General features: G+C 36.5%; 1 protein-coding gene across 6 annotated transcripts in view; it reads left to right on the top strand.

The window, feature by feature from the left end:
- IFT80 (intraflagellar transport 80) overlaps window positions 1-24,106 on the top strand; it is a 115,269-nt gene that overhangs the window by 38,543 nt on the left and 52,620 nt on the right. For all 6 annotated transcript variants that reach the window (XR_010840657.1, XR_010840656.1, XM_067033942.1 and 3 more), the window contains 3 exons: window positions 7-116; window positions 3,611-3,700; window positions 4,683-4,820. Coding sequence is in view for 4 of the 6 variants with exons in the window: in XM_067033942.1 (XP_066890043.1) it covers window positions 7-116; window positions 3,611-3,700; window positions 4,683-4,820 (338 nt within the window). In the remaining 2 variants the exon portion in view is untranslated. The remainder of the gene's footprint in view (window positions 1-6; window positions 117-3,610; window positions 3,701-4,682; window positions 4,821-24,106) is intronic.

Raw genomic sequence — 24,106 nt, 5'->3', positions numbered from 1 at the left:
TTACAGGAACACCAGTGTATTCAGTAGCATGGGGCCCTGATTCGGAAAAGGTTCTTTACACAGCAGGCAAACAGCTGATCATTAAACCTCTTCAACCAAATGCTAAAGTTTTACAGGTACTTCTCAGGCATTTGTAAATTGTTATTGGGGTCTTCCAGACTGCTAAGTGAGAGGTCACTTTCTTAGGAGTCCCTTTTTTCTGGGTGGTCTTGTTATAGTTGAGGCTCTTAAGTGTGTGGTTTTATTGGCCTTTGTTACAGAACAGGGAATATCTGGTTATGTTTCCAACGAGGTTCACTTCTCCCTTTTTCCAACTCACATTATACCAGTAAGTCATAAATGTGTTCTGAGTTACTAAATTATCACATGATTTGGCATAATAGCCATGTTTAAATTTAACAGAGTCAACCTAACATGTATAGATTTGAGACAGAACAGGACTAAATCATAAAACTTTAAAAGTTTGTTTAGACTGTATTTTTTATCATCACCTCTAGCGTCTTCCTCCTCATTGTCTGTTCAGTACCCTTGAGCTTTCTCTAAGACCCTAGAATTCTTTTAGTATTTTTAGAGTGGAGGTGGAGTCAATGTAATGTTTAGAACAGTTGGGTATATATAATTTTACCAATTATAGGGAAGCAAAACAATAGTGGCAGTTAAGACAGGTCAGGGGAGGACAAATTAATAAAAAACCTTTAAGCCTATATCCAGGATTTTGATGTTTGATTTCAGTGCGAAGAGGCAAAATCATTTTCTTCATATTTTGATAATGACACAGTATAGTGTGGGTAATAAGATTACAGGCTTTGGAGTTAGTCACCTGGGTTCAAATGTTCACTTACTTATATGTGACTTTAGGCAAGTTATAAAATATCTTAGAGCCTCAGCGTTCTCATCTCTTAGATGTGATGCTAATACCTACTTGATAGGAATGTTGTGAGGATTAAATGAGTTAAATTGCAAAGTGCATGGGACAGTGCATATAATCAAAATATTGAGTGCACACAATGAAGAGTAGTTGTTGTTGATATTGTGGTGTTATTATATCATCTCTACCTTTTAGTCAGCCCTTAATAAATTAGAGCCATGGAGGCCAGTTAAAAGGTATAGAATGACCACGTCCTGGGTAAGGGATTTGGTGCTGGAGATTGACTGGCTACAGCAGGTATAAAAAGTGTTTTAGGGCTTCCCTGGTGGCGCAGTGGTTGAGAGTCCGCCTGCCGATGCAGGGGGCACGGGTTCGTGCCCCGGTCCAGGAGGATCTCACGTGCTAAGCAGCGGCTGGGCCCGTGAGCCATGGCCGCTGAGCCTGCGCGTCCGGAGCCTGTGCTCCGCAACGGGAGAGGCCGCAACAGTGAGAGGCCCGCGTACCGCAAAACAAAAAGAAAAAAAAAAAAAGTGTTTTAAGAAGAAGCATTAGGTTTAACAGTGAGTAGATGTAGAATTTGGAGAGTAAGGATATAGAAATGGCTTTGAGATTCCATATTAATCACTTCTATGTAGATTATGCTATACATATTCCACACAGTCATCATGCATTTACATTTTTACTACATGCAGAACACTCTGCTAAGAACTGTGGAACAACAGAAAGAGAAGAATTTGGGCAAAAGGAATAAGCTAGGAAAGAGGACTGGCTCTGACTGCCTTTAGTCAAAGTCCTTCTAATACCACTTATATTCTGAAAATGTGCTTTGAAATCATACAGCAAAAGCAGGCCAGATAAATCTTTTAGTTTATAGTTATGTGATTTGTTAAGATACCTGTAATTAGACATATGTAAGTGAAACTCAGGAAGATGCTTAAATCACCATTGATAAATTATCGTTTTGTGGCTCGTTAAAACCTTTGTCCCAGGAGGTAGTGGAGGGAAAGAAAAGTATCCATTGCCAAAATTCAGCTAGAGTGGAGAAGGGGTTAAAGTATAATTAGTAACTTCTTGCAAATCTTCTATTCCTTTTGGAAAACTAAAGCGGCAGCAATTCTCCTTGGGCATAAACACATACTCAAATTTGGATTATTCACAAAAAGGAATGCTTATTGAATTCTTGTTTGTAGAATACAGTTCAAAAATATATATCTCATTTCCCTTAAGAGCTTTAGGGACTCTTCTAGAGACCCAGAACTTGGTTTCATAGTGAGGAGACTTCTGTTTATTTAGTCATTCAGTGGGAATGTAGTGCATACTTACTATATCCTAGGCGCTATGCTTGGGTGTAAGGTATTGAAAGCGAAACAGAACATAGTTCCTGCCTTCTGTGAGGAGCTCACAATTCAAAGGAATTTTACAAAATGCCTAATACATTAAGAAATAATTGAAAAGTGTCTATGCATTATATGTAATATGTGAATATATGTAATATATAATTGATATCCTAAATTATAGTATAAGAAAAATTTAAACCATATTTTGTTCCTAACTTTTGAATATGGAAAATTTTATTTTTGTAGTTTTAAAATGAAACTCTTGAGAATCTCTGCATGTGTGTATCTCTATATATCTATATTTTGTTATTTTTGTGTTTGCAGTTTATTTTAGGACATTGGATTAATTTAGCAGTAAATTGTGAAAATTATTGCTTTATCAAAACATTCGTTTTTGACAGAGTGTATTTTTATGTATCTTGAATAAAACAAGCTATGAATTGTTGCTTATTCTTAGGGTTTATTTGACCCTAATTTGATGTTTTTTTCTGTATACATTAAGAATAATAGATTTTCCCGGGAGTGCTCTGTAGAGAGAAAACCCTTAAAATCAGTCACTCTTTGAAACAAAGTTAGTGGTTCAGACATTAAAATGTACCTTATAGTCTTCAAGAAAAATTCTTTTTCAGTTATATTATTCTGCTTAAACCTAGTGAAAAATTAATGGCTTTTAATTATGTGTGTGGTTAATAGCTAAATGAGCACATAAATTATATTTAAGATCAAGAAGACATCTACGCTTAATTTCTAGATCGCCAATTTTTGGGTGACTTAGATATATACACAAATATGTATGCATTCTATATATGTGTAGAATATATATCTGTGGGAAACCTTTTGTTATATTGTAAATGCAGCAGAATTTTCTCAGAGTAGTTAGTGACTACTCTAGGGACATGAAGGTAAAGAGGATGAAGCTTAGGGGAATGTACAGAAGAAAATGAAGAGAGCACTAAAGAGGATGTTCATGTAGTAGAAGTTTTTTTAAAAAATAAAAGAATTAGTAAACAAGAATGAAGGCAGTATCAGTAATGGGATCAACTGTGCAAAGGGAGCAAAATTTGGATTCAAGTAAGTTTTGGAGTACATAACATATTCATTCCATTATTATCACATAGACGTCAAGCTTGGAATAGTTCAACAGCAAGTGATTTTCCATCTAGAGTCCAGGCAATTGAGGAAATTGATAAGGATGTGAGTTATATAGTGGATGTCATAGTGCAAGGTGCTTTTCATTAGTTTAAATTGGAAATGAAACAAGCTTAATGGTTATGAAAGGAAGATAGGAGTCTTCTCCAAGAAGAGGACAAGAGAATCATTAGAAAGAGGCAAAATGCCTTTTCTTATTTAAAAAACTTTTGAGTGCTCTTGAAGTTATAATAAATACATTATTTTTTTCTCATAGTGGAAAGCTCATGATGGCATTATTTTAAAAGTAGACTGGAACTCAGTCAATGATTTAATTTTATCTGCTGGCGAAGACTGTAAATATAAGGTATGTAGTGTTTGAATTTATCACCTGGTTGAAAGAATCGAATTTCGGTGAAAAGTATTTAGCATATAAGAGTATTCTTTTAGTCCTTCTCTTTAGCCATATCTTTTAACTCGAATAATTTAGCAAATTGTTATTTTATAATTTTCAGTGGCATTTTGAAGTGTTGTCTTTCTAATTTGGCCTATTTCATTGACCTACAGAATTTTTTTTTAATTTACCATTTTAACCATTAAAAAAATATATTTATTTATTTGGTCACGCGGCGTCTTTGTTGTGGCAGGCAGGCTCCTTAGTTGTGGCATGCGAACTCTTAGTTGTGGCACGCATGTGGGATCTAGTTCCCTGACCAGGGGTCAAACCCAGGCCCCCTGCATTGAGAGCGTGGAGTCTTATCCACTGCACCACCAGGGAAGTCCCTGACCTATAGAATTTGATTTAATGAGTAGCAACATGAAAACAACTCCTAGTTTTAGTGACTCTTTAAATCAATTTAAGTTTTAAAAAGTCAATCTTAACTGGTTTATTAATCATTAATCAGCTTCAGATCAAAATAATTTGTGAGGAAGAATAAGATTTAAGTTAACTATAGTTAGAGGGAATTTACTGAAATAAATACTTTCAGGGAAAGTTGATAGAGCACTTACTGGACAAAAAAATTTAAGCAAAAAACTGAACATCTCAAAACTTTATTATTAAATTTAAAAGGGTTTTAAAATGGGTAGTTTTTATGATTAATTAAAGAGTTAGTAAAATCTGAAATTATCATGATGATACCATAACATTTTGGGGGGAGATATTTAGGTTTCCAGGAATACAGCTTCCCTACCCCCACCTTGCCTTGTTGGATAGTAAAGACATGTAATTGCTGATATTATAAAGTGATGACTTCTAAATCTTTACTTGGTAGTTTACTAGAAGCTACAAACTTGTTTGTAATAACGTGGTGACTTATAAAGTATTCTTTTTAATTTGCTTTTTGTAGGTATGGGATAGCTACGGCCGCCCTCTATACAGTTCACAACCTCATGAGCATCCTATTACCTCAGTTGCCTGGGCTCCAGATGGAGAATTATTTGCTGTTGGATCATTTCATACTTTACGCTTGTGTGATAAAACTGGGGTAAGTTATAGTGGTAAGCAATCACAGATGTGCTGTCATAATGCACAACACACCTGGTTCTCAATCTTTAAAAAACATTTTCAGTGATGCATTTGACTGCATCTTTCTGGTTTGTCTTCTTAATATACTGGTTCAATCAATTCCAGATTTATGGGACCATACAAGCTCTTTAAGTTCAATCTAAAGATTGGGTGTTCTCTGCTATCTTTCTGGAAATACTTATTTTAAGCATGTTGTGAAAGATGGTAAAATGTTAAAATTTATGCCCAATCAATATAGAGAGTTCAATTTTGAACCTTTTATTTTTTTAATTGTCAATATGTTTCATACAAAAATTTTGGTTGCATATTTTTGGTAAGGAATTGATACTAAATTTTTTAAATGGTCATTTTAAAACCAAAAAATTCATATTTGAATGTGTGTGAGATTTTTCCCTCACAAGAGAATATGTCCTCTATACAAATTCTGTTGAGAACTTAGGCAAACAGCCAAGCTCAGCAGTATTTACCCACTGTGCTTGAAGAATGAATTGTTTCATCAAAGTGCTCCAGAGGTGGCGGCATTATATGAGTGGGGCTATTCCATACTGTTCCTAACTATGAGGAAATGACATAATTTTTCTGTGGCTTATTTTCCTCAAATGCAAAACAGGACAGTTAATTTAGAATTCTTAGAGCTTTTTAAATGACCTATTAAGTTTTCTGGTTGCTTGTTTTTTATCATATGAAATATAAAGTCCTCTGCCTGACTTTGAAGCTGTCTGAAACCTGGTGCCATAAAACCTCTTGTCTTTTCTCCCCATAACTCTCTAATTTGTATCTGTGTTCAAATCAGACTCATGAATCTTCTCTGCCCCCTACTAACGTCCTCATCTTCTCTAGTCATGGAATGCTCTCATTTCTTATACTTAATGAGTTCTTTCTATTTTTTTTTTTTTTATAAGGTGGTATTTTTTTAAAAATTTTTATTTATTTTTGTGGTACGCGGGCCTCTCATTGCTGCGGCCTCTCCCGTTGCGGAGAACAGACTCCGGACGCGCAGGCTCGGCGGCCACAGCTCACGGGCCCAGCCGCTCCGCGGCACGTGGGATCCTCCCGGATCGGGGCACGAACCCGTGTCCCCTGCATCGGCAGGCGGACTCTCAACCACTGCGCCACCAGGGAAGCCCAAGTTCTTCCTATTTTTTAAGGCTCACTTCATATTTGACTTCTTTTCATGATACCTTCCATAGATAAAGTTTATTTATCTATCTTTCTAACTTCCTCTCACCTAGATCTCTTTTCTTCGTTTTTAAATTTATTTTTATTTTTGGCTGTGTTGGGTCTTCATTGCGGTGCGCGGGCTTCTAATTGCAGTGGCTTCTCTTATTGCAGAGCACAGCGCGTGCAGGCTTCAGTAGTTGTGGCGCACGGGCTTAGTTGCTCCACGGCACGTGGGATCTGCCTGGGCCAAGGCTCGAACCTGTGTCCCCTGAATTGGCAGGGGGATTCTTAACCACTGTGCCACCAGGGAAGCCCCTTTTCTTAGTTTTAACATAAGGATGTTAAGTTAGACCATCTCATTTTCATCTGATTTTCTATCAATGATTCTCAGTCTATAGAATATATATTCTCATTTTCATAGTGTATTATACTCTTATATCATCCATTTTAGTTTTATGTATATTATTTTTGACTCTGTAGATAGTTTATAAGATCCTATAGCTTAATGATTCTCTATTATCCATACAACGTGGTAGATACTCAGTAATTCACTAATAAGTCAATTTAAGCGTAATAATTTAAATTTGCCATTTTGATGAAAATATTTAAACATTTAAAAAACTTGGGGCATTGAATTGATCTGAATAACTGAATTAAAGATTTACTTAATTAAACACCAAACATATTTTTAGAATGTCAACTATTTGGGAAAAGTACATTTTCTAAAAGAATTTTGTTCTTACCTTGTTCAACTGAATAGACTGAATATATTGTAATAATTTTTTAAGACTTGAGATTAACATTTTAAATATATTTTCTTTTATTCAGTAGATATCAAATATATACTAGTCATCAGAGTATTTTGGAAACTGGGGATGGGAAGATGTAAAGATTTTCACTCAAGTTGTTGACAGTCTAGTGGAAAATCAGACTCCAAGACTGTGTAAGTGCTATACATGATGTTGCTGTGTGCAAGCACAATAGAGGAGTGGCAGAGCCTAACTCTGCCCTGTGGGACACTGACTGAGAGCTGAGACTTGAAGAGTTAGTAGTTCTTCAAGGAGACATGGTGGGAGAAGAGAGTTATAGGCAGAAGGAACCTCTTGTGCATCGAAATATGGTGCTTTTTGTGCAATGTCAATAAGATTTTACATGGGATGGTACCAGGAGTTAATACAGAAAAGATATTCTCAGACCAGATCTGTATTTGCCATCTGAAAGAGTTTAGATTTTACTATTTTAAAATCTAGTTATTTTATGTGGAGCCCCCTTAGGGGTTACTGTGGGGTAGAAAAGAAGTGAGGAGGTTGAGCCCCTGGTCCTCCTCCACCCAGAAAAGCTCTACATTAATCAGCTTTAATATTTGAGCATCCAGTATAAGATTTCCTTTGAGTAGCTAAAACAATGAAGTTGGAAAACCAATATGTTAGTCAGTAGAGAGCCATGGATGGTGGGTAGTAACATGATAATATTCAAATATTGGAAATATTGATTTGGTATAAGGAACAGTGGTGCAGAAGAGGGAACAGAACATGTAAAGGCAAAGAATTATTGTTTGTTAGACAAATTAAAATGTCAGTGAGGTTGTAGTAGTTCGAATTTTATCCTCAGGGCAGTGGTGAGCTATGGATCCTTGTTAAGTGACCTTTTAGATGTGGAATTTTAGGGAAGCATACTGTGAGGTCAGCAGGGAGGTTGGATTAGAGGGGACGTAGACTGAAGGCAGGATGGCTAATTAGAGGCTATTGCAGTAGTACAAGAAAATGATGTTAGCCTGAATAATAGGGAATAGCAGTGGGGATGGAAAGAAGTGGACAGGTTTAGGGGATAAATTCTTGCTATAAAAGGTGGGAAGAGTCAAGAATAATTATTTAGATTTCAACTTGAGTACCTTACTGTCTTGGTGCTGGCCTGAGGATAATGTCCTCTTATGGTATGGTATAATTTGTGCTGGCTTTGTGCAATATAATTTTATTCAATCCCTGTGTAATCATTACAGTAATAAATCAAGTTACCTAAATTTCAGAGTTCATAAGTATCACCTGGGCATTGCTAAAATACATATTCTTGAGCCCCCATTTGTGATGTAATGAATCAAAATTTCAGAAGAATGGGGTCCAGAGAGTTGTATTTTTAAGAAGTTCCCTGGTTATCCTCAGATCATACTGGAAGGAACACTTAAAACATGTGAGATGTTTGATAGTCCTTCTCAGTTCTGAGAGTGATAATGTTTGCCCTACTGTAGAAAAAATACTTTTATTTTAGAGATGAAATAGTAAATGACAATGACGGTGATATCAAAAGGGTAATCTAATTGAAAACATAAACTTAAAAAAAAAACTCATATAGTAATTTATTCTTCTGATTCTTCCTTAGCGTCTGCTTCATTTAAAATTACTTTGGGGATATAATTATTTTATCTCTCATAATCTGTTACTTAAAGTTGTATAATTAATAGTAGCAGTCATTTATCCATGAGCCATATTTTATGTCAGAATTTCAGTATTAGATATTATAAGAATCTGGTCCTCAGGAATGATCTATACCCTATCATTTTGCTACAGGGAAAATGTTTATAGTATATGAATAATGTATGATGATATTGTCTCAACTTTCTAAATTGATTCTTTCAAAATAACTGGTTTTAAATACTATTGGAGCATTTACATTCATTGAATTACCAGTGGATTTTTTTGTTTTGTTTTACTTCTGTTGTATATTTTCACAGAAAATATTTGGAACTCTTCCATGCAGTTATTTTTTCTTTTTGCATGATTTTTATTAACTTTATAATATCTCCCTTCATATGATTATCATTTAGATTTTATGAGTTATTTGATTAAACTACGTTCTGTCTATTCCTAGAATGGTATCTAGAAATAGATATGTATGTTGATTTGTTCAAAACTTTCTGGAGGATAATTTGACATTGTATGTTGAACCCCCAAGAAATGTACATATACTGTACCTCCACCCAGCAACTCCAGGTCTAGGAATTTATCCTACAGAAATAGTAGGTTAAAGAATGCTCAATGTGGAATTTCCCTGGCAGTCCAGTGGTTAGGACTCGGTGCTTTCACCGCCGAGGGCCTGGTCAGGAAACTAAGATCCCGCAAACCGCGCGGTGTGGCCAAAAAAAAAAAGAATGCTCAATGAAGTGTTATTTATAGTTTAACAAATGAAAAGCAACCTAAATCTCCAACAGTAGGACATTATTTAATTATGGAATATAATTATTATGATGATTGTTATAGTTATTAAAAGTGATAATCTACTTTCATAATGCCATGAAAAGATTTTCAAGATATATAGTCAGAAAAAAGTTACAAATTTTATGCGTAAGATGGTCCTATTTGTGTAAAGATATGTGTCTATATATGAATAGAAAAATAGTCTGACAATATAATACATTTTAACAATGGTTATCCCTGGAGTTTGAAGTGATAGGTGATTTTTTTCATAACTGCATTTTCTAAAATTTTCAAATAAAAGACATGCTTTGTATAATTTTTGAAGAGGGAAAAAACTAGATTTAGCCTTTAATTTTATTTTGATTGCAAAATTCATTGGATTCTCTAATTTGTAATTCAGTTTTCTTTCCTTTTTAAACAAATGTTGAGTTTTGAAGCTATTTAATTTATATGTATATATAGTTAAAACATGGAAATTGTTTTTAAGGTGATATAGAACATATACTTTATTTACTGGGAAGTAATTCTGTTCACTAAGATATAAATGCTATAAGCATTTTGAGTCAAAACCAAATTACCTACTGCACAATTACTTCCTGCACATCTTTTAAAAAAATGCCAAGCAGACATTCCCCTTGTGGAGTTTACTTTCGTGTTGCTAAGACAGGTATTAAATGATTAATTACCCACTCAGTTATTTAATTACAGTTGTAATAAATTTTACAAGGAGGTACAGGCTGTTCTTAGTAATGAGAGCTAATCTATTTGGAGGGTCAAGGCAAGTTCGTATGGTGAAAGGTAAGAAGGGCAATGCTTATTGAGATTCTTCACCTTTTCTACTTACTGAGTAAGTGGTGTCAAGTTATAGCCGAAAATTTAAGTCAACTGGTGCTGCATACTTTTCTCACACAGTTGTTTATCTGTTGAAAGAAACTTATTAAGGCTTCTTTTAAGAAGTAAGTATGTGTTCTCTTCCACCTAGAAATGTCACTCTTAAATGCAGCTCCTTGCTTCTTTTTTTTTTCCTCAAAATCTGCAACTTAAAGTTGTATAATTAATAGTAGTAATCATTTATCCAGGGCCAGATTCTGTGGAATAATTTCAATATTAGATATTATAAAAATCTGGTCCTGAGGAAGGATTTGCTAGAAATTTATCGATTTCTATCTTGAGAGCTCTGTTTTGAGAGGTCTTCACAGATTTTTAGTTGAGTGCAGTATTATTCTTAATCAACATTTTAAAAATTCTTATCTAGGCTTCCTTGACAGAAGTTGGACAGTAATTTTTTAATATAAGGCTTAAAGAATGATATAGATATAAACTTTCAGGTTATTTGTGAAATAATAAGCCTAGAAAAATGTGATTTTTGTAAATATTTTCTTTTAATGTTTTTCAAGAAATATTTCTAGTGGGAGAAAAAAGCTCAAATGCTTGGAGGCTGTAAATAATAGGTTTTGGTTTGAATATATTCCTTACTATGCATGTATGTAAATGGACTGATGAGAAGAATATTTGAAAAAGCAGAAATTTTAATATTTTTGTATAGGTACATTACTCCAACTCAGTTGTTATATAGTAAATCTAATATTCCCATTAACTTTCATCATAAAATTGGAATTTTCTAAAAAGACCCTCACTAGGCTGATACAAAACTCCTGTTCCTATTTACATCTTCTGTTTAAGCAGGCAAGTTACCTGTATTGGTTCAGAACTCACATCCTGGCTCACTTTTGTGGATTGTTGTTCAAATATCAATTTCATTTTCAAAGCCATTTTAGGTGGTATTCCATAGTCCAGTTAGTTGTCATGGTTTTACTGTGTTGATTCAAGTCAGTTGCAAGAATAGGCTGCTTGATGGTGTTCCAAGGGCTTTAGACATAGACTTAAAGAATACCATTCTCCAGTTCCCTCCTCTCCATAATCCTACCCCAACTCTTGAAGCGAGGGGGTTGGGTGCTGCCTCTTTGCTGTCTTTAGTGCAAATCAGTGATGGTAGATGGGGGCCCCACTGGGCAGCCTTCACAGTGCTCACTGGAGAGGGCCACTGCTTTGGCATTGCAGGGCTGGAATGGTCTGAGGGGCTCTGTCTCTACAGCACCACGTTGGGAGGTGGAAAGGTGCTACCTCTGTTCACTTGAGTGCAGAGCGGGAATGTTCCACAGGGCTCCATCCCACTGTTTCCACAGCACACAGTGCCTGGTGGGGAGAGTGCCATGGTTTATTTCATAGTGTGTGTTTGGAGAAAGGTAGTTATGTCCAAAGGGTTCCGTCCTGCATTGCAACCCCTCTACCTGGCCCCTTGACCAGAGAATGAGCATGACTTGGTGCTTGTTTTGTCTCACATACTACTTAGAGTTAATATAATACCATTTCATGTAAAATATAAGGACCTTGCATCCATGTTATTCCATTTACCCACCTTTCCTTTATGCTATAATTATATTACATCTATCACAATATTATACAGTTTTTGCTGTTAAAAGTCATACTCATTTTCAAGAAATTAAGGAAGAAAGAAATGTTTAGCATTTCTAGTGCTCTCATTTCTTCCTAAAGATACTAATTTCCATCTGATACAATTTTCCTTCAACCTCTAAATCTTCTTTTAGGCATATCTCATAGTTTATAACTGCTGGTGATGAATTTTCTTTTTGTATATTTGAAAATGTTTTTATTTTTCTCTTTGCTGGATTTACAGTTCTGGGTTGACAGAGTTGTTTTTCCTTTCTTTCGGCACTTTAAAGATATTGTTTTACTCTCTTTTGGTCTTTATTGTTTTTGATGAGAAATAAGTGACTGTTGGTATCATAGCTCTCCTGAATGTAAAGTGGCCTTTACATCTGGCTGCTTTGCAGATTTTCTCTTTGTCTTTGGTTTTCAATAGTTTGATAGTGTATGACTTTCTTTGTATTTGTCTTGTTTGGGATTCTTTATACTTCTTGAATATGTAAATTTATGATTTCACCAAACTGGGGGAAATTTTGGCCATTATTTTTTCAAATTTTTTCTGCCCCATTCCCTTCCCTGCTGGAAATCCAATTACAAATTTTTTAGACCTTTGATGTTGTCCTACAGGTCAACAAGGCTCTATTCCTATTTCTTCAATCTTTTTTCCCCCCCATTTCTAGGAATTTACTCTAAAGATCATTGGACAGGTACACAAAGATGTATGCATAACAATTTCATCGCAGTATTATAATGGTAAAAATCAGAAATAAAGTGTCCACAAGTGGGAGGCTGATTAGGTTAATATTCTATATACCTAAAATGGAATACCCTCAAGTCATTAAAAGCAGAGAAGAGGGATTATGTTTAATAACCTGGAAAGCTATCTATGGTAAGTTATTTAGTAAAAAGACCAGGTTTTATTCTGTGATCTCGCTTGTATAAAATTGTATACCCATATCTCTACCTCTAACTACTAACTATTGTGGCTAAAGGTACGCCCAATACTATATTTGGGTGATCTTTTGCTTCTTTATATGATTTTGTGTACTGTGAACCTTTTTTAATGACTGTGTATCAATGGTACAGATGCAGTAAAGGTCTTTAAAAACTTCTTCAATAAAAATAAACAAAAGAGAAATGATGTTGCAGAAAATGGTAGAGTAGGGAGCTCCAAGAATTGGTCCCTCCACTCAAGCAACCATTAACTGGCAAAAAATATATATATATATATATCAGAATCAACTTTTTCAGAGCTCTGGAATCTAATTCAAAACTTTGTAGCAACCAGGGAAATGCTTAATGAGGAAAGAAAGAGGGTGCTAAATTTTGGTAAGAAAGCATTGTGGGGTTTTTTGCTTACCTGCCTACCATCCCCCATTCCCAGCTTGGTAGTGGCCACGGGAATGGCAGCCTGAGTTCTGGTGCATCTTGTTGGTGCCAGGGAAACAATATGGACCATGTTCTCAGAAAACTGTAGTTACGCTTTTTGGTTCCCCTGAGACACCTGCACAGAGGCTTGTCTTTGTTTTGCCTTCCTTGGAAATCTCTCAGAGCTGGAGTAGCTTCCCAGGTGGCATCTGTTGAAAACATGTAAAGACATACTACCCACAGCCACTTGGAGCAAGGGATGGTGAATGGGGCAAGCTGCAGGTAGACCAAAAAAGCCTGGGAAGGAAGAGGCGGAGGAGGAAGATGTATGGAAAAAATAACAGCTTTGGAGACCTGTCACATATACTGAGGAATTCAGTGTGCAACACACATGCTCAGGGCCAGACCCACAGAAAAGACTTTAGAGGAGTATTACTGGCAGGTCTTTGGGCTCTGCACAGGCAGGAAGTGAAAGCTAAGGCCGAATTATAGGTGGCCTGGCTAAGTGTTGAAGGAGTGCCCCAGCTCAGAGCCCACTGGCAGAGTGGGAGAGTATTTTTTTCTTTGTTTTTGGCTCTGTCAGGTTGCTAGCTGACCACTGAGATAACAGAATGAAGACTTCAGTGACCATCCATGAAAGGAATACAGTCTTTGCAAAAATAATTTGGAAAAGTCACTAAATAAACAGATGACTGTATCCCTCAAAAAGAAACAACATCAAGCCCTGGTGAGGGGGGAAGAATTTGATTTCCAGAGTTTACCACATAATAATATTCAAAGCATCCACTTTTTAACAAAAAATTACAAGTATACAAAGTATGGCCCATTCATAGGAAAAAAAGAAATAGAAACTCCCTCCAGAAGCCCATCATTGGACTTACTATACAAAGACTTTAAATCAGTGGTCTTATAGAAATTATAAAACAGAACCAAATAGAAAATCTTTAACTGAAAAAAAAAATGAGCAAAGGATAAAAGAAGTGTGTTGTAAATGCCTCCAGAACCCCCAAGTATACTCAGTTTCTTCAGTAATGGGTTCATTTTTTCTAATGCCATTTCCCACTCTTCAGAAAATGGGAAAATGGGCCTCCTCATAAAATGTTAAAGTACAGCTTTTCTCAAGCATAATTTGGCAAAGTCTATCAAAATCCTTGAAGTCTTTGACACAGCTATTAGACTTTCAAGGAAGCTTAAAAATATACTGCATATTCATTTGTTCATTTATTTTCATATTCATTAATTTCTTTGCAAATGTTTATTGAGAGTCTATTATGTGCCAGGCACTTGCCCTAGGTGTTAAAGAAGCAAAAGGAAATGGGACTTCCTTGGTAGTCCCATTTGGGTCCAGTGGTAAAGAATCCCCCTTCCAATGCAGGGGACGCGTGTTCGATCCCTGGTCGGGGAACTAAGATCCCACATGCCATGGGGCAACTAAGCCCACGTGCCACAACTACGGAGCTCGGGTGCCTCAATGAGAGAGCCCGAGTGCAGAGTGCCACAAACTACAGAACCCACGTGCCCTGGAGCCTGCGTTCCACAACTAGAGAGCGAAAACCCATACACAACAACTAGAGAAAAGCCCGTGCGCTGCAGTGAAGGATCCCACGTGCTGCAACTAAGACCCAAGGCAGCCAAAAAAAGAATAATAATGATAATAAAAAGAGGACTTCCCTGGTGGCACAGTGGTTAAGAATCCACCTGCCAATGCAGGGGACACGGGTTCAAGCCCTGGTCCGGGGAGATCCCACATGCCGTGGAGCAACTAAGCCCGTGCGCCACAACTACTGAGCCTGTGCTGTAGAGCCTGAGAGCCACAACTACTGAAGCCCATGTACCACAACTACTGAAGCCCATGAGCCTAGAACCCGTGCTCTGTAACAAGAGAAGCCACCTCAATGAGAAGCCTGCGTACTGCAACAAAGAGTAGCCCCCACTCACTGCAACTAGAGAAAGCCCGCGCACAGCAACAAAGACCCAACCCAGCCAAAAATAAATAAATAAATAAATAATAAAAAGAAAAAATAATAATAAAAGGAAAAAAGAAAGAAATGGCAGTAAACAAAAGTAAATTCCCTGCTCTTGAGCGTTTTTATTCCAGCAGACAAAAGACTATAAACAAACAAGCAGAATGAATACATGATATGTTAAGTGGTAATAAATGCTATAAAAAAATAAAGGTAGGTATGGGAGGTGGCATTATTCTAGGAGAAGTGGTCAGGGAATATCAGACACAAACTAAAATTTTCCCCTGGATTCCATAATACATTTTGTTTTTACCTTTGATTTTTTAAAATGCATGATTCAAATATGTAAGGTAAAAATGCTAAAATTAACATAGTTATTATAAATAAATACACAGAATATATTAATGAATTGCATTATATTACGTTAAGTGAAACAGAATTCAAGGGAAAAGATCTGAATATATAAAGTACCTTTGACCAGATTTTAAATTAACTGACATCGTTGCTTTTATTTATCAGCAGGTGGAGCTATTGCTTATGTAAGAGAGAACTTTTTTCATTTTCTCTGTTCTTGAATATCAGTTAGTCATTATAATAAAAAGTCTTCCCTCCATTCATTCTCCTATTCAGTTAAAATAATTGCAATGATTCATCATCTGCAGTAACTGGTCATACTGCTATATGTAACTTTTCATTGTCAATTATGTATGTCAACACGTAATTTAAGACAGCCTGCAATTTGCTAATTCCTGGTATATTAGAGAGAATATTGATCTTAAAAATCGTTAGTGTACCTTAAAGAAAAATAAGAAACCTTGCGTCTATTTTCTTTTCCTCCTAAACTTAATTAGTGAATGCACAATTTTATGAATTGAATTAATCCAACTTGGCTAAAGATATGCTTTTGAGGATCCTTTTACTCTCGTATATTTATATAGAAGTAGTAAAGAGAAGAGTGAAGTTGACATTTAGGAGGTACTTTTTAAAGTTGTTATAATCAAGTCATGTTTCTTTTAGTTTAAATAGCTCTCATTTCCCTGTTGGGAATTTGACAGAATACAGGGGGAAAAAATGGTATCTTCCCTCAAAGAGATGTAATATCCTTTAATATGCCAACAATTTGAAGACGAATTCTCAGTTGTTCTCTGCATTGTGCTGTCCAGTATGATTGCTTATTTTATTTTATTTTATTTTAATGTAGGAATAGTATTGATATGTTTGTAGAGCCCTGGAGTCAAGACTCCAGTGGTGAATTTACAAAGTTAAAGCCTTCTTCTGGGCCTTCAGGTTCTTCATCTATAAAATAGATGATCTGGGCTAAGTGATCGCCTCTCTCCTTTCAACTCCACAGTTCTATGATGCCTTTTCCATGGGCACTGGACATATTGCTTGCTTCCTTTCCTGAGTAGTATTAGTGTGGTGCTTCTTTGTTTTTTAATATAAGGTTTGTAGAGGAGGAAGTAGCACTCTACATGATGTGCCAGAAGTGGGAAAAACTGAGGTAGTGCTGGAGAAGTGTGGCTGATCCTAGAACTTCAGATTTATCCTACATTTTATTATAGTTGAGTGCAAGTAACAGAAACCATTAAGCAAAAAAGAACAATTTGCTCTAAAATACAGGGTTATCTTCTAGAAGCCAGAGCAAGGATGTAGCTAGGCCTCAGGAATCAGAAACTGGAATGCTAAGAAAACACACAAAGTGGTTCCTCTGTGCCTTTTGCCTCTGCTTTTCTCTCTGCATATCCCTCCTCTTTTTCCTTTCCCAGCAAACTGACCCCTCCCCAACCCTCCCCAGTTTACCTGCTGGAAAGTTGACAAATATCAACAGTTCTCAAGTATATGTCTCTTCTCAGGAGAGTAGCCAGACTGAGATAAGAATCTTAGTCCTAGTTTTAAATACCCTCAGGGAAGGGGTCACTGGCCCAACCTTGGTTAAGAACTCATGCCTGGTCAATCAGGTTGGGGTATGTTGTAGAAACATGGCCGTCAGGACTCTAATACAGTAACCATAGGGATTGCTGGAGAGGGCCAGGTCCTAGAAAATGGAGGAGCTTGCCATTTGTGTTTCAAAGCCTCCTTAGCCATATTTGCCATATATTTTCAGTTTAATTCTCTGAGAGTTTTTCTTTCTACATGAATAAATTTCTGTCTTTATAATGAAAATTTAAATTGTATTTTCAGATTTGCTATAAAACCAACTTTGCTAGAAACCATAAAGCCATAAAATATAAACATAAAGTAAGGGAACTGGACTGCCTTTACAGTAATAAGACCCTGTTGTCCAGAATTGAGAAACTTAGCAAGCAATACAATATCAGAGTTCTATTACAGAATTTGCCTTTAATCTTTTTAAAATCAACACTTAAGAGCTTCCCTGGTGGTGCAGTGGTTAAGAATCCACCTGCCAATGCAGGGGACATGGGTTCGAGCCCTGGTCTGGGAAGATCCCACATGCCGCAGAGCAACTAAGCCTGTGCGCCACAACTACTGAGCCTGCACTCTAGAGCCTGCAAGCCACAACTACAGAGCCCTCATGCCACAACTACTGAAGCCCGCACACCTAGAACCCATGCTCCACGACAAGGGAAGCCACTGCAATGAGAAGCCCGCACACCACAACAAAGAGTAGCCCCCACTCACCACAACTAGAGAAAGCCTGCACGCAGCAAAGAAGACCCAATGCAGCCCAAAATAAAATAAATTTATTTTTAAAAAACCACTTAACATATAGATGTTCCATAAATGTTGCATTTTTAAAAAAATAAATTTTATTTAATTATTCATTTTTTTGGCTGTGTTGGGTCTTCGTTGTTGTGCACAGGCTTTCTCTAGTTGCAGTGCTCAGGCTTCTCATTGTGGTGGCTTGTTGCAGAGCACAGGCTCTAGGCACGCAGGCTTCAGTAGTTGTGGTACATGGGCACAGTAGTTGTGGCGCACGGGCTTAGTTGTTCCACGGCATGTGGGATCTTTCCGGACCAGGGCTCGAACCCATGCCCTCTGCATTGACAGGCGGATTCTTAACCACTGTGCCACCAGGGATGTCCAAATGTTGTGTTTTAACGCATCATTGTACAGACAAAATATATTGTTTTGGTTTTTAATGACTTACATTAACTCAACTGATGTAACTCAATTAATGACTTCCATTGTAGCATTTTGACTAGTTTTACTAGAATTGATCCATTTAGTCAATTTGGTTGATGTTTTTGAGATGGCTAGTTTAAAATTTGTAAATCTTTGGCTTTTAATTTGCTCCCTGGATTTTTTAAAATTTTAAAAGTCATGTTTGGTTGGAGTCATGGTTGAGCTCTGGGAAGGAAGGCTTGCTTAAAGACACAGGCACATTCATTCATCCATTCAACAAATATTTATGTGTTAAGTTCTGTGTGATACTCTGACTACTCAAGGAATAACATCCATACCTGTACTCTAGGAGTAGCTCACCTCTTTTGAGAGGACTGATATGTAAACAGATAATGTAATAACATAGTTATTTAATGGCAAAGGTTGTAATTGTGGGAGAATGAATAAAGAGTAGAATAATGGTAAATTTCCAGATATGTCTGTCACTTATTTTGGATGAGGCTAAGTTGGTTAAAGTAAACTTCCTCTCTGGTGGAGTAGCTTAAAAACATTAAAAAACCTTTATTTTAAATGAACAACAAACCATGTGGTGTTGTTTATTTTCACCAAGAAGCACAAATATGAATTTGCTTTTTTCTGATTTTGGTACCTAAAAATATAAATATAATTCTCTATTTCTAGAAGCACAGAACTTTACTTCTGTTTGACAAATGTTCTCTAGATGTGCATATGCTAAAATCACAGAAAATACATGGGCCTTTCCAGCTCTGACTCCTCATACGCAGTATGTCATTGTTCCTCAGGCCTCCATTTGGGGGAGAAGCCGTAGTTTCCTCTTCTAAAACATCTCTGATATTTTCTTTTATTTATAAATACCTCATAAATGAAACTTCAATATTCACACATTCTGATTAGTCATTGCCAGAGATACCAATCATGTAAAAAAAAATCCTTTATTTTGATCTAAGAAAAGATGTTGTTTCCTTTTATTTCATTGTCTTTAGTGAAATTATCTTCCCCTTACTTACTCTTCCTTCGTTTAAAGAATTCTACGGATTTTTTTCAGATTTTTAAATTAGTCCATATCTAATTATTTACAGTATTATTTGTTAGAGGCTATAGATTTGACAATTTAAAATTGTTCCTTGGGCTTCCCTGGTGGCGCAGTGGTTGAGAATCCGCCTGCCGATGCAGGGGACACGGGTTCGTGCCCCGGTCCGGGAAGATCCCACATGCCGCGGAGCGGCTGGGCCCGTGAGTCATGGCCGCTGAGCCTGCGCGTCCGGAGCCTGTGCTCCGCAACGGGAGAGGCCACAACAGTGAGAGGCCCGCGTATCGCAAAAAAAAAAAAAAATTAAAAAAAAAAATAAATAAAAAAAATAAAATAAAATTGTTCCTTAAGGACTTTTCCCCCCAGTATTCCAAGATTATCCATATTTTCTTGGAAGGCTCTGTCTCATAGTCTAGTTTTTCATACTATTAGGAAATATTCCTGAAAAATTATAGCTTTCTTTTTCTTAATATAATCTCAATGCTTTTTTTTTTTTTTTTTTTTTTTTTTTTTTTTTTTTTTTTTTTTTTTGTGGTATGCGGGCCTCTCACTGCTGTGGCCTCTCCCGTTGCGGAGCACAGGCTCCGGACGCGCAGGCGCAGCGGCCATGGCTCACGGGCTTAGTTGCTCCGCGGCATGTGGGATCTTCCCGGACCAGGGCACGAACCCGTGACCCCTGCATCGGCAGGCGGATTCTCAACCACTGCGCCACCAGGGAAGCCCTCTCAATGCTTTTTGTACAATTCACATGATGGAGTATTAAATGCCTATTTTGCTTGATTCTATAAACTCATTTTGTTCTTTTTTTCTTTCTAAAAGCAACTTGTTCAAAAATTTTTAAGTATTATATATATATACATATACACACATACACATACATATATATCCTTGATCATTCAGTACCGCATGAATAATACCAAGATCCTACTACCACTTGCTGACAACATGGTCAAATTAATGTGACTAAGCCTTTTGAAAGTCAAAACCACAAACCCCAAACTACTTTTTAAAAGTGGTAAAAATATTGTTTCATGTGTTTATGCTCATATGTGAATCTTTAGTAAAAAAATGAACATGCTTTTAAAGTCCCCAAATTGATTGCTATAATTTTGTGGTAGGCCAAATAATGGGCCCCCAAAGATGCCCATGCCCTAATCCCCAGAACCTGTGAATGTTACCTTAAATGGCAAAAGGGACTTTGCACATATAGTTAAGGGTGTGGACCTTTAGATGGTAACACCATCCTGGATTATTCAGGATGGCCCAAACTAATCATATGAGTACTTAAAAGCAGAGACTCTTTCCCAGCTGGGTTAGAAGATGAAGGACAAGGAGACATTCAAAGTTAGAGCAACTTGACCTCTGTTGCTGGCTTTAAAGGAGGGGGAAGGGGGCCCACAGCCAAGGAATGCAGGTGGCCTCTAGAACCTACAAATGGCCAGCATGGAATGGGGATCTCAGTTCTACAAGTGTAAGAAACTGAATTCTGCTAACGTCCTGAATAATCAAGGAAATGGATCCTCCCCCAAAGCCTCTAAAAAGAAATGCAGCCTTGCCAACAACATCTTTATTTTAGCTTAGTGAAACCCATGTTGGATTTATGACCTATAGAACTGTAAGATAATAAAGTTGTGTTGTTTTAAGCCTCTAAGTTTGTGGTAATTTGTTACAGCAGTAATAGAAAAACATCTATGTAACTGAGGTACGGAGCCAATCTTAGCAATGAGTTACATGGGTGGAATGTTTGGGGAAGGCTTTCACCACCTCTTTACTGATGTCAAATTTTCTCCTATTAGTGTTATTGCATTGCTTTAAGAACTTGTTATTTCTTAAAATATAATAGTATCATGGGAGTAACACATTGAACTTGTTGTTATCAGGTTCTTTTCTAGGTAATTTGGCTAGCCGAGAGCAGATTTTGGATGAGAGTGTGAAAAGAGAGGCATAGATACTATTACCCAGGGAGATGGGTTTTTATGGGGAGAATTTTTGGCTAGCCATAGAACACCATCAAGGTCCTGGATATTTGGGGAGGTGCCAGTGATATTTGCCCATAGCCAAAGCTAAACTGGCCAGCCTGACAACTTTTCAAGACTACCTTTAGACAAAAATACAGGCATACCTCAGAGATATTGCTGGAGATATTTCGGGCTTGGTTCCAGACCATCGCAATAAGGCAAATATCACAATAAAGGGAGTCACATGAATTTTTTGGTTTCCTGGTGCCTATAAAAGTTATGTTTACACTATACTGTAGTCTGTTATGTGTGCAATAGCATTATGTTTTATAAAAACAATGTGCATACCTTAATTAAAAAATACTCTGTTGGTAAAGAAATGCTAACCACCATCTGAGCTTTCAGTGGTCATAATCTTTTGCCAGTGGAGGGTCTTGCCTGGATGTTGATGGCAGCTGACTCATGGGGGTGGTGGCTGCTGAAGGGTGGGGTGGCTCTGGACATTTCTTAAAATAAGGATCGATCGACTCTTTCACAGACAGTTTCTCTGTAGCACGCAATGCTGTTTGATGGCATTTTACCCACAGTAGAACTTTCAAAATTGACGTTAATCCTCTTAAACCCTGCCACTGCCTTATTAACTAAGTTCATATTATATTCTAAATCCTTTGATGTCATTTCTATAATCTTAACAATATCTTCCCTAGGAGTAGATTCCATCTGAAGAAACCACTTTCTTTGCTCATCCAGAAGAAGCAACTCTTCATCCATTAAACTTTTATTATGAGATTGTAGTAATTTGGTCACATCTTCAGTCTCCAGTTATAAAATGGTAATGTCAAAAATCACTGATCATAGATCACTGTAACAAATACAATAATAACGAAAAAGTTTGAAATATTGCTAGAATTACCAAAATGTGACACAGAGACATGAAGTGACCAAATGCTACTGGAAAAACGTTGCTTGATAGGCTTGCTCGACACAGGGTTGCCACAAACCTTCAATTTGTAAAAAATGCAATATCTACAATGTACAAGAAAGTAAAGTGCAATAAAACAAAGTATGCCTGTATATTGCAAAGTCTCTCAAAAGCATAACAGCAGCTGAATGTGTATTCTTGTTCAGTGACATAGTGCTTCTTCACAGACAGCTCAAAATAACATTGGTTGAGTAATATTCCATTGTTCAACCAGTATTATTTTGAGCTGCCTGTGAAGAGGCACTGTGGAATATTACTTAGCCATAAAAAGAAACGAAATTGAGTTATCTGTAGTGAGGTGGATGGACCTAGAGACTGTCATACAGAGTGAAGTAAGTCAGAAAGGGAAAAACAAATACCATATGCTAACGCATATGTATGGAATCAAAAAAAAAAAAAAAGGTTCTGAAGAACCATGGGGCAGGACAGGAATAAAGAGACAGACATAGAAAATGGACTTGAGGACACGGGGAGGGGGAAGGGTAAGCTGGGGTGAAGTGAGAGAGTGGCATGGACTTATATACACTACCAAACATGAAATAGATAGCTAGTGGGAAGCAGCTGCATAGCACAGGGAGATCAGCTCTGTGCTTTGTGACCACCTAGAGGGATGGGATAGGGAGGGTGGGAGGGAGATAAGAGAGGGAGGAGATATGGGGATATATGTATATGTATAGCTGATTCACTTCATTATAAAGCAGAAATTAATACACCATTGTAAAGCAATTATACTCCAATAAACATGTTAAAAAAAATTGGTGTTTTACTTGGATAACGTATTGTGAATACAGATCACATTTGTGTTCCATAAACTTTTATAATAATTACTTTTTCTGTTGTTTTTCTTGTTTTTTTACTCATTCATATTATTATTTTTTTATAAATTATTTTCACTTATCCAAATCAAAAGTAATTTATGTATACTTTTTCATATTCTGTATTCTAAGAAAACCGTGTTAGCTACAATTTATTGCTTGGAATTATGAAAAAAAATAGAAAACCTTACCAGTATTGTGAAGGCACAAATAGTAATTAGTATTAAATAGTTTAATTAAATACACAAGACAGCTTATATATTGAAGAAATTTATGGCAAAAAACAGTATAACAAAAATAATGATAACAAAAAATAGAAAAAATAATACCCATAACCATAACATACCAAAAAATAAAATATTTTCATTTTCTGTGTACCTTACAAGTCATTGAGCATTTTTACATGATTATGATTACTATAAATATATATTTTTATATATATCCTTTTATTTTTTAGTATTGGTGTTTACTTATTTTAGATCAATATTATGTCTCAAAATATGAAAACAAAGTATAATTTCAATAAAATAGGTTGGGGGAATGATAATGGCAGAGGCAACATTTTTAAAAAATTGAGATAAACCATATACAGTATCTTATGTGTACAGCTCAGTATTATTTATATATACAAGTACCAAAGAAACCATCGCCCATATTGATATAGAACATTATCAACAACCCAGAAATTTCCTTTGTGCCTCCCCCCATCAGTTACCCCTCCACAGTAATTACTATTCTGACTTCTGTCATCACAGATCAGTTTTGACCTTTATATAAATGAAATCTTATGGTATTTACACTTTTGTCTGACTTTTTCCATTCAACCGTGTATGTGAGATTTATCCATGTTGTTGGGTATAGTGGCATGGTTTCTCAGTCCTCTCAAATCTCCTCATAAAACAGAGAAAGGAAAAGACTATAACCAAAACCTACAGATAGCAACTACAGCAAAAGTGGGTGGTACTCTATCCCTACAAAACCCTAAATACGATTTTCCCGGAAGTACCATTGACAGGTATACATGGTATCAGCATCTGTGTATGAGGAAGCAGAGCAAAGGTAGCCAGGTTTCTAAGACCACAAGGAAAGAAGAACTCCCAAATCACCAACAGATACCTGAAAGTGAGACAGACCAATCTGAGAACAGTAGCTGAAACTGGAAAGAAATTTCTGTAGAATCCAATTCTGAGTGAGTGCAAGGGAATCATGACAGGATCTGACAG

The sequence above is a fragment of the Kogia breviceps genome, chromosome 5 (assembly GCF_026419965.1).
Source record: "Kogia breviceps isolate mKogBre1 chromosome 5, mKogBre1 haplotype 1, whole genome shotgun sequence".
Classification (NCBI taxonomy): Eukaryota; Metazoa; Chordata; class Mammalia; order Artiodactyla; family Physeteridae; genus Kogia; species Kogia breviceps.
This window is presented reverse-complemented; position numbering and strand designations above follow the sequence as displayed.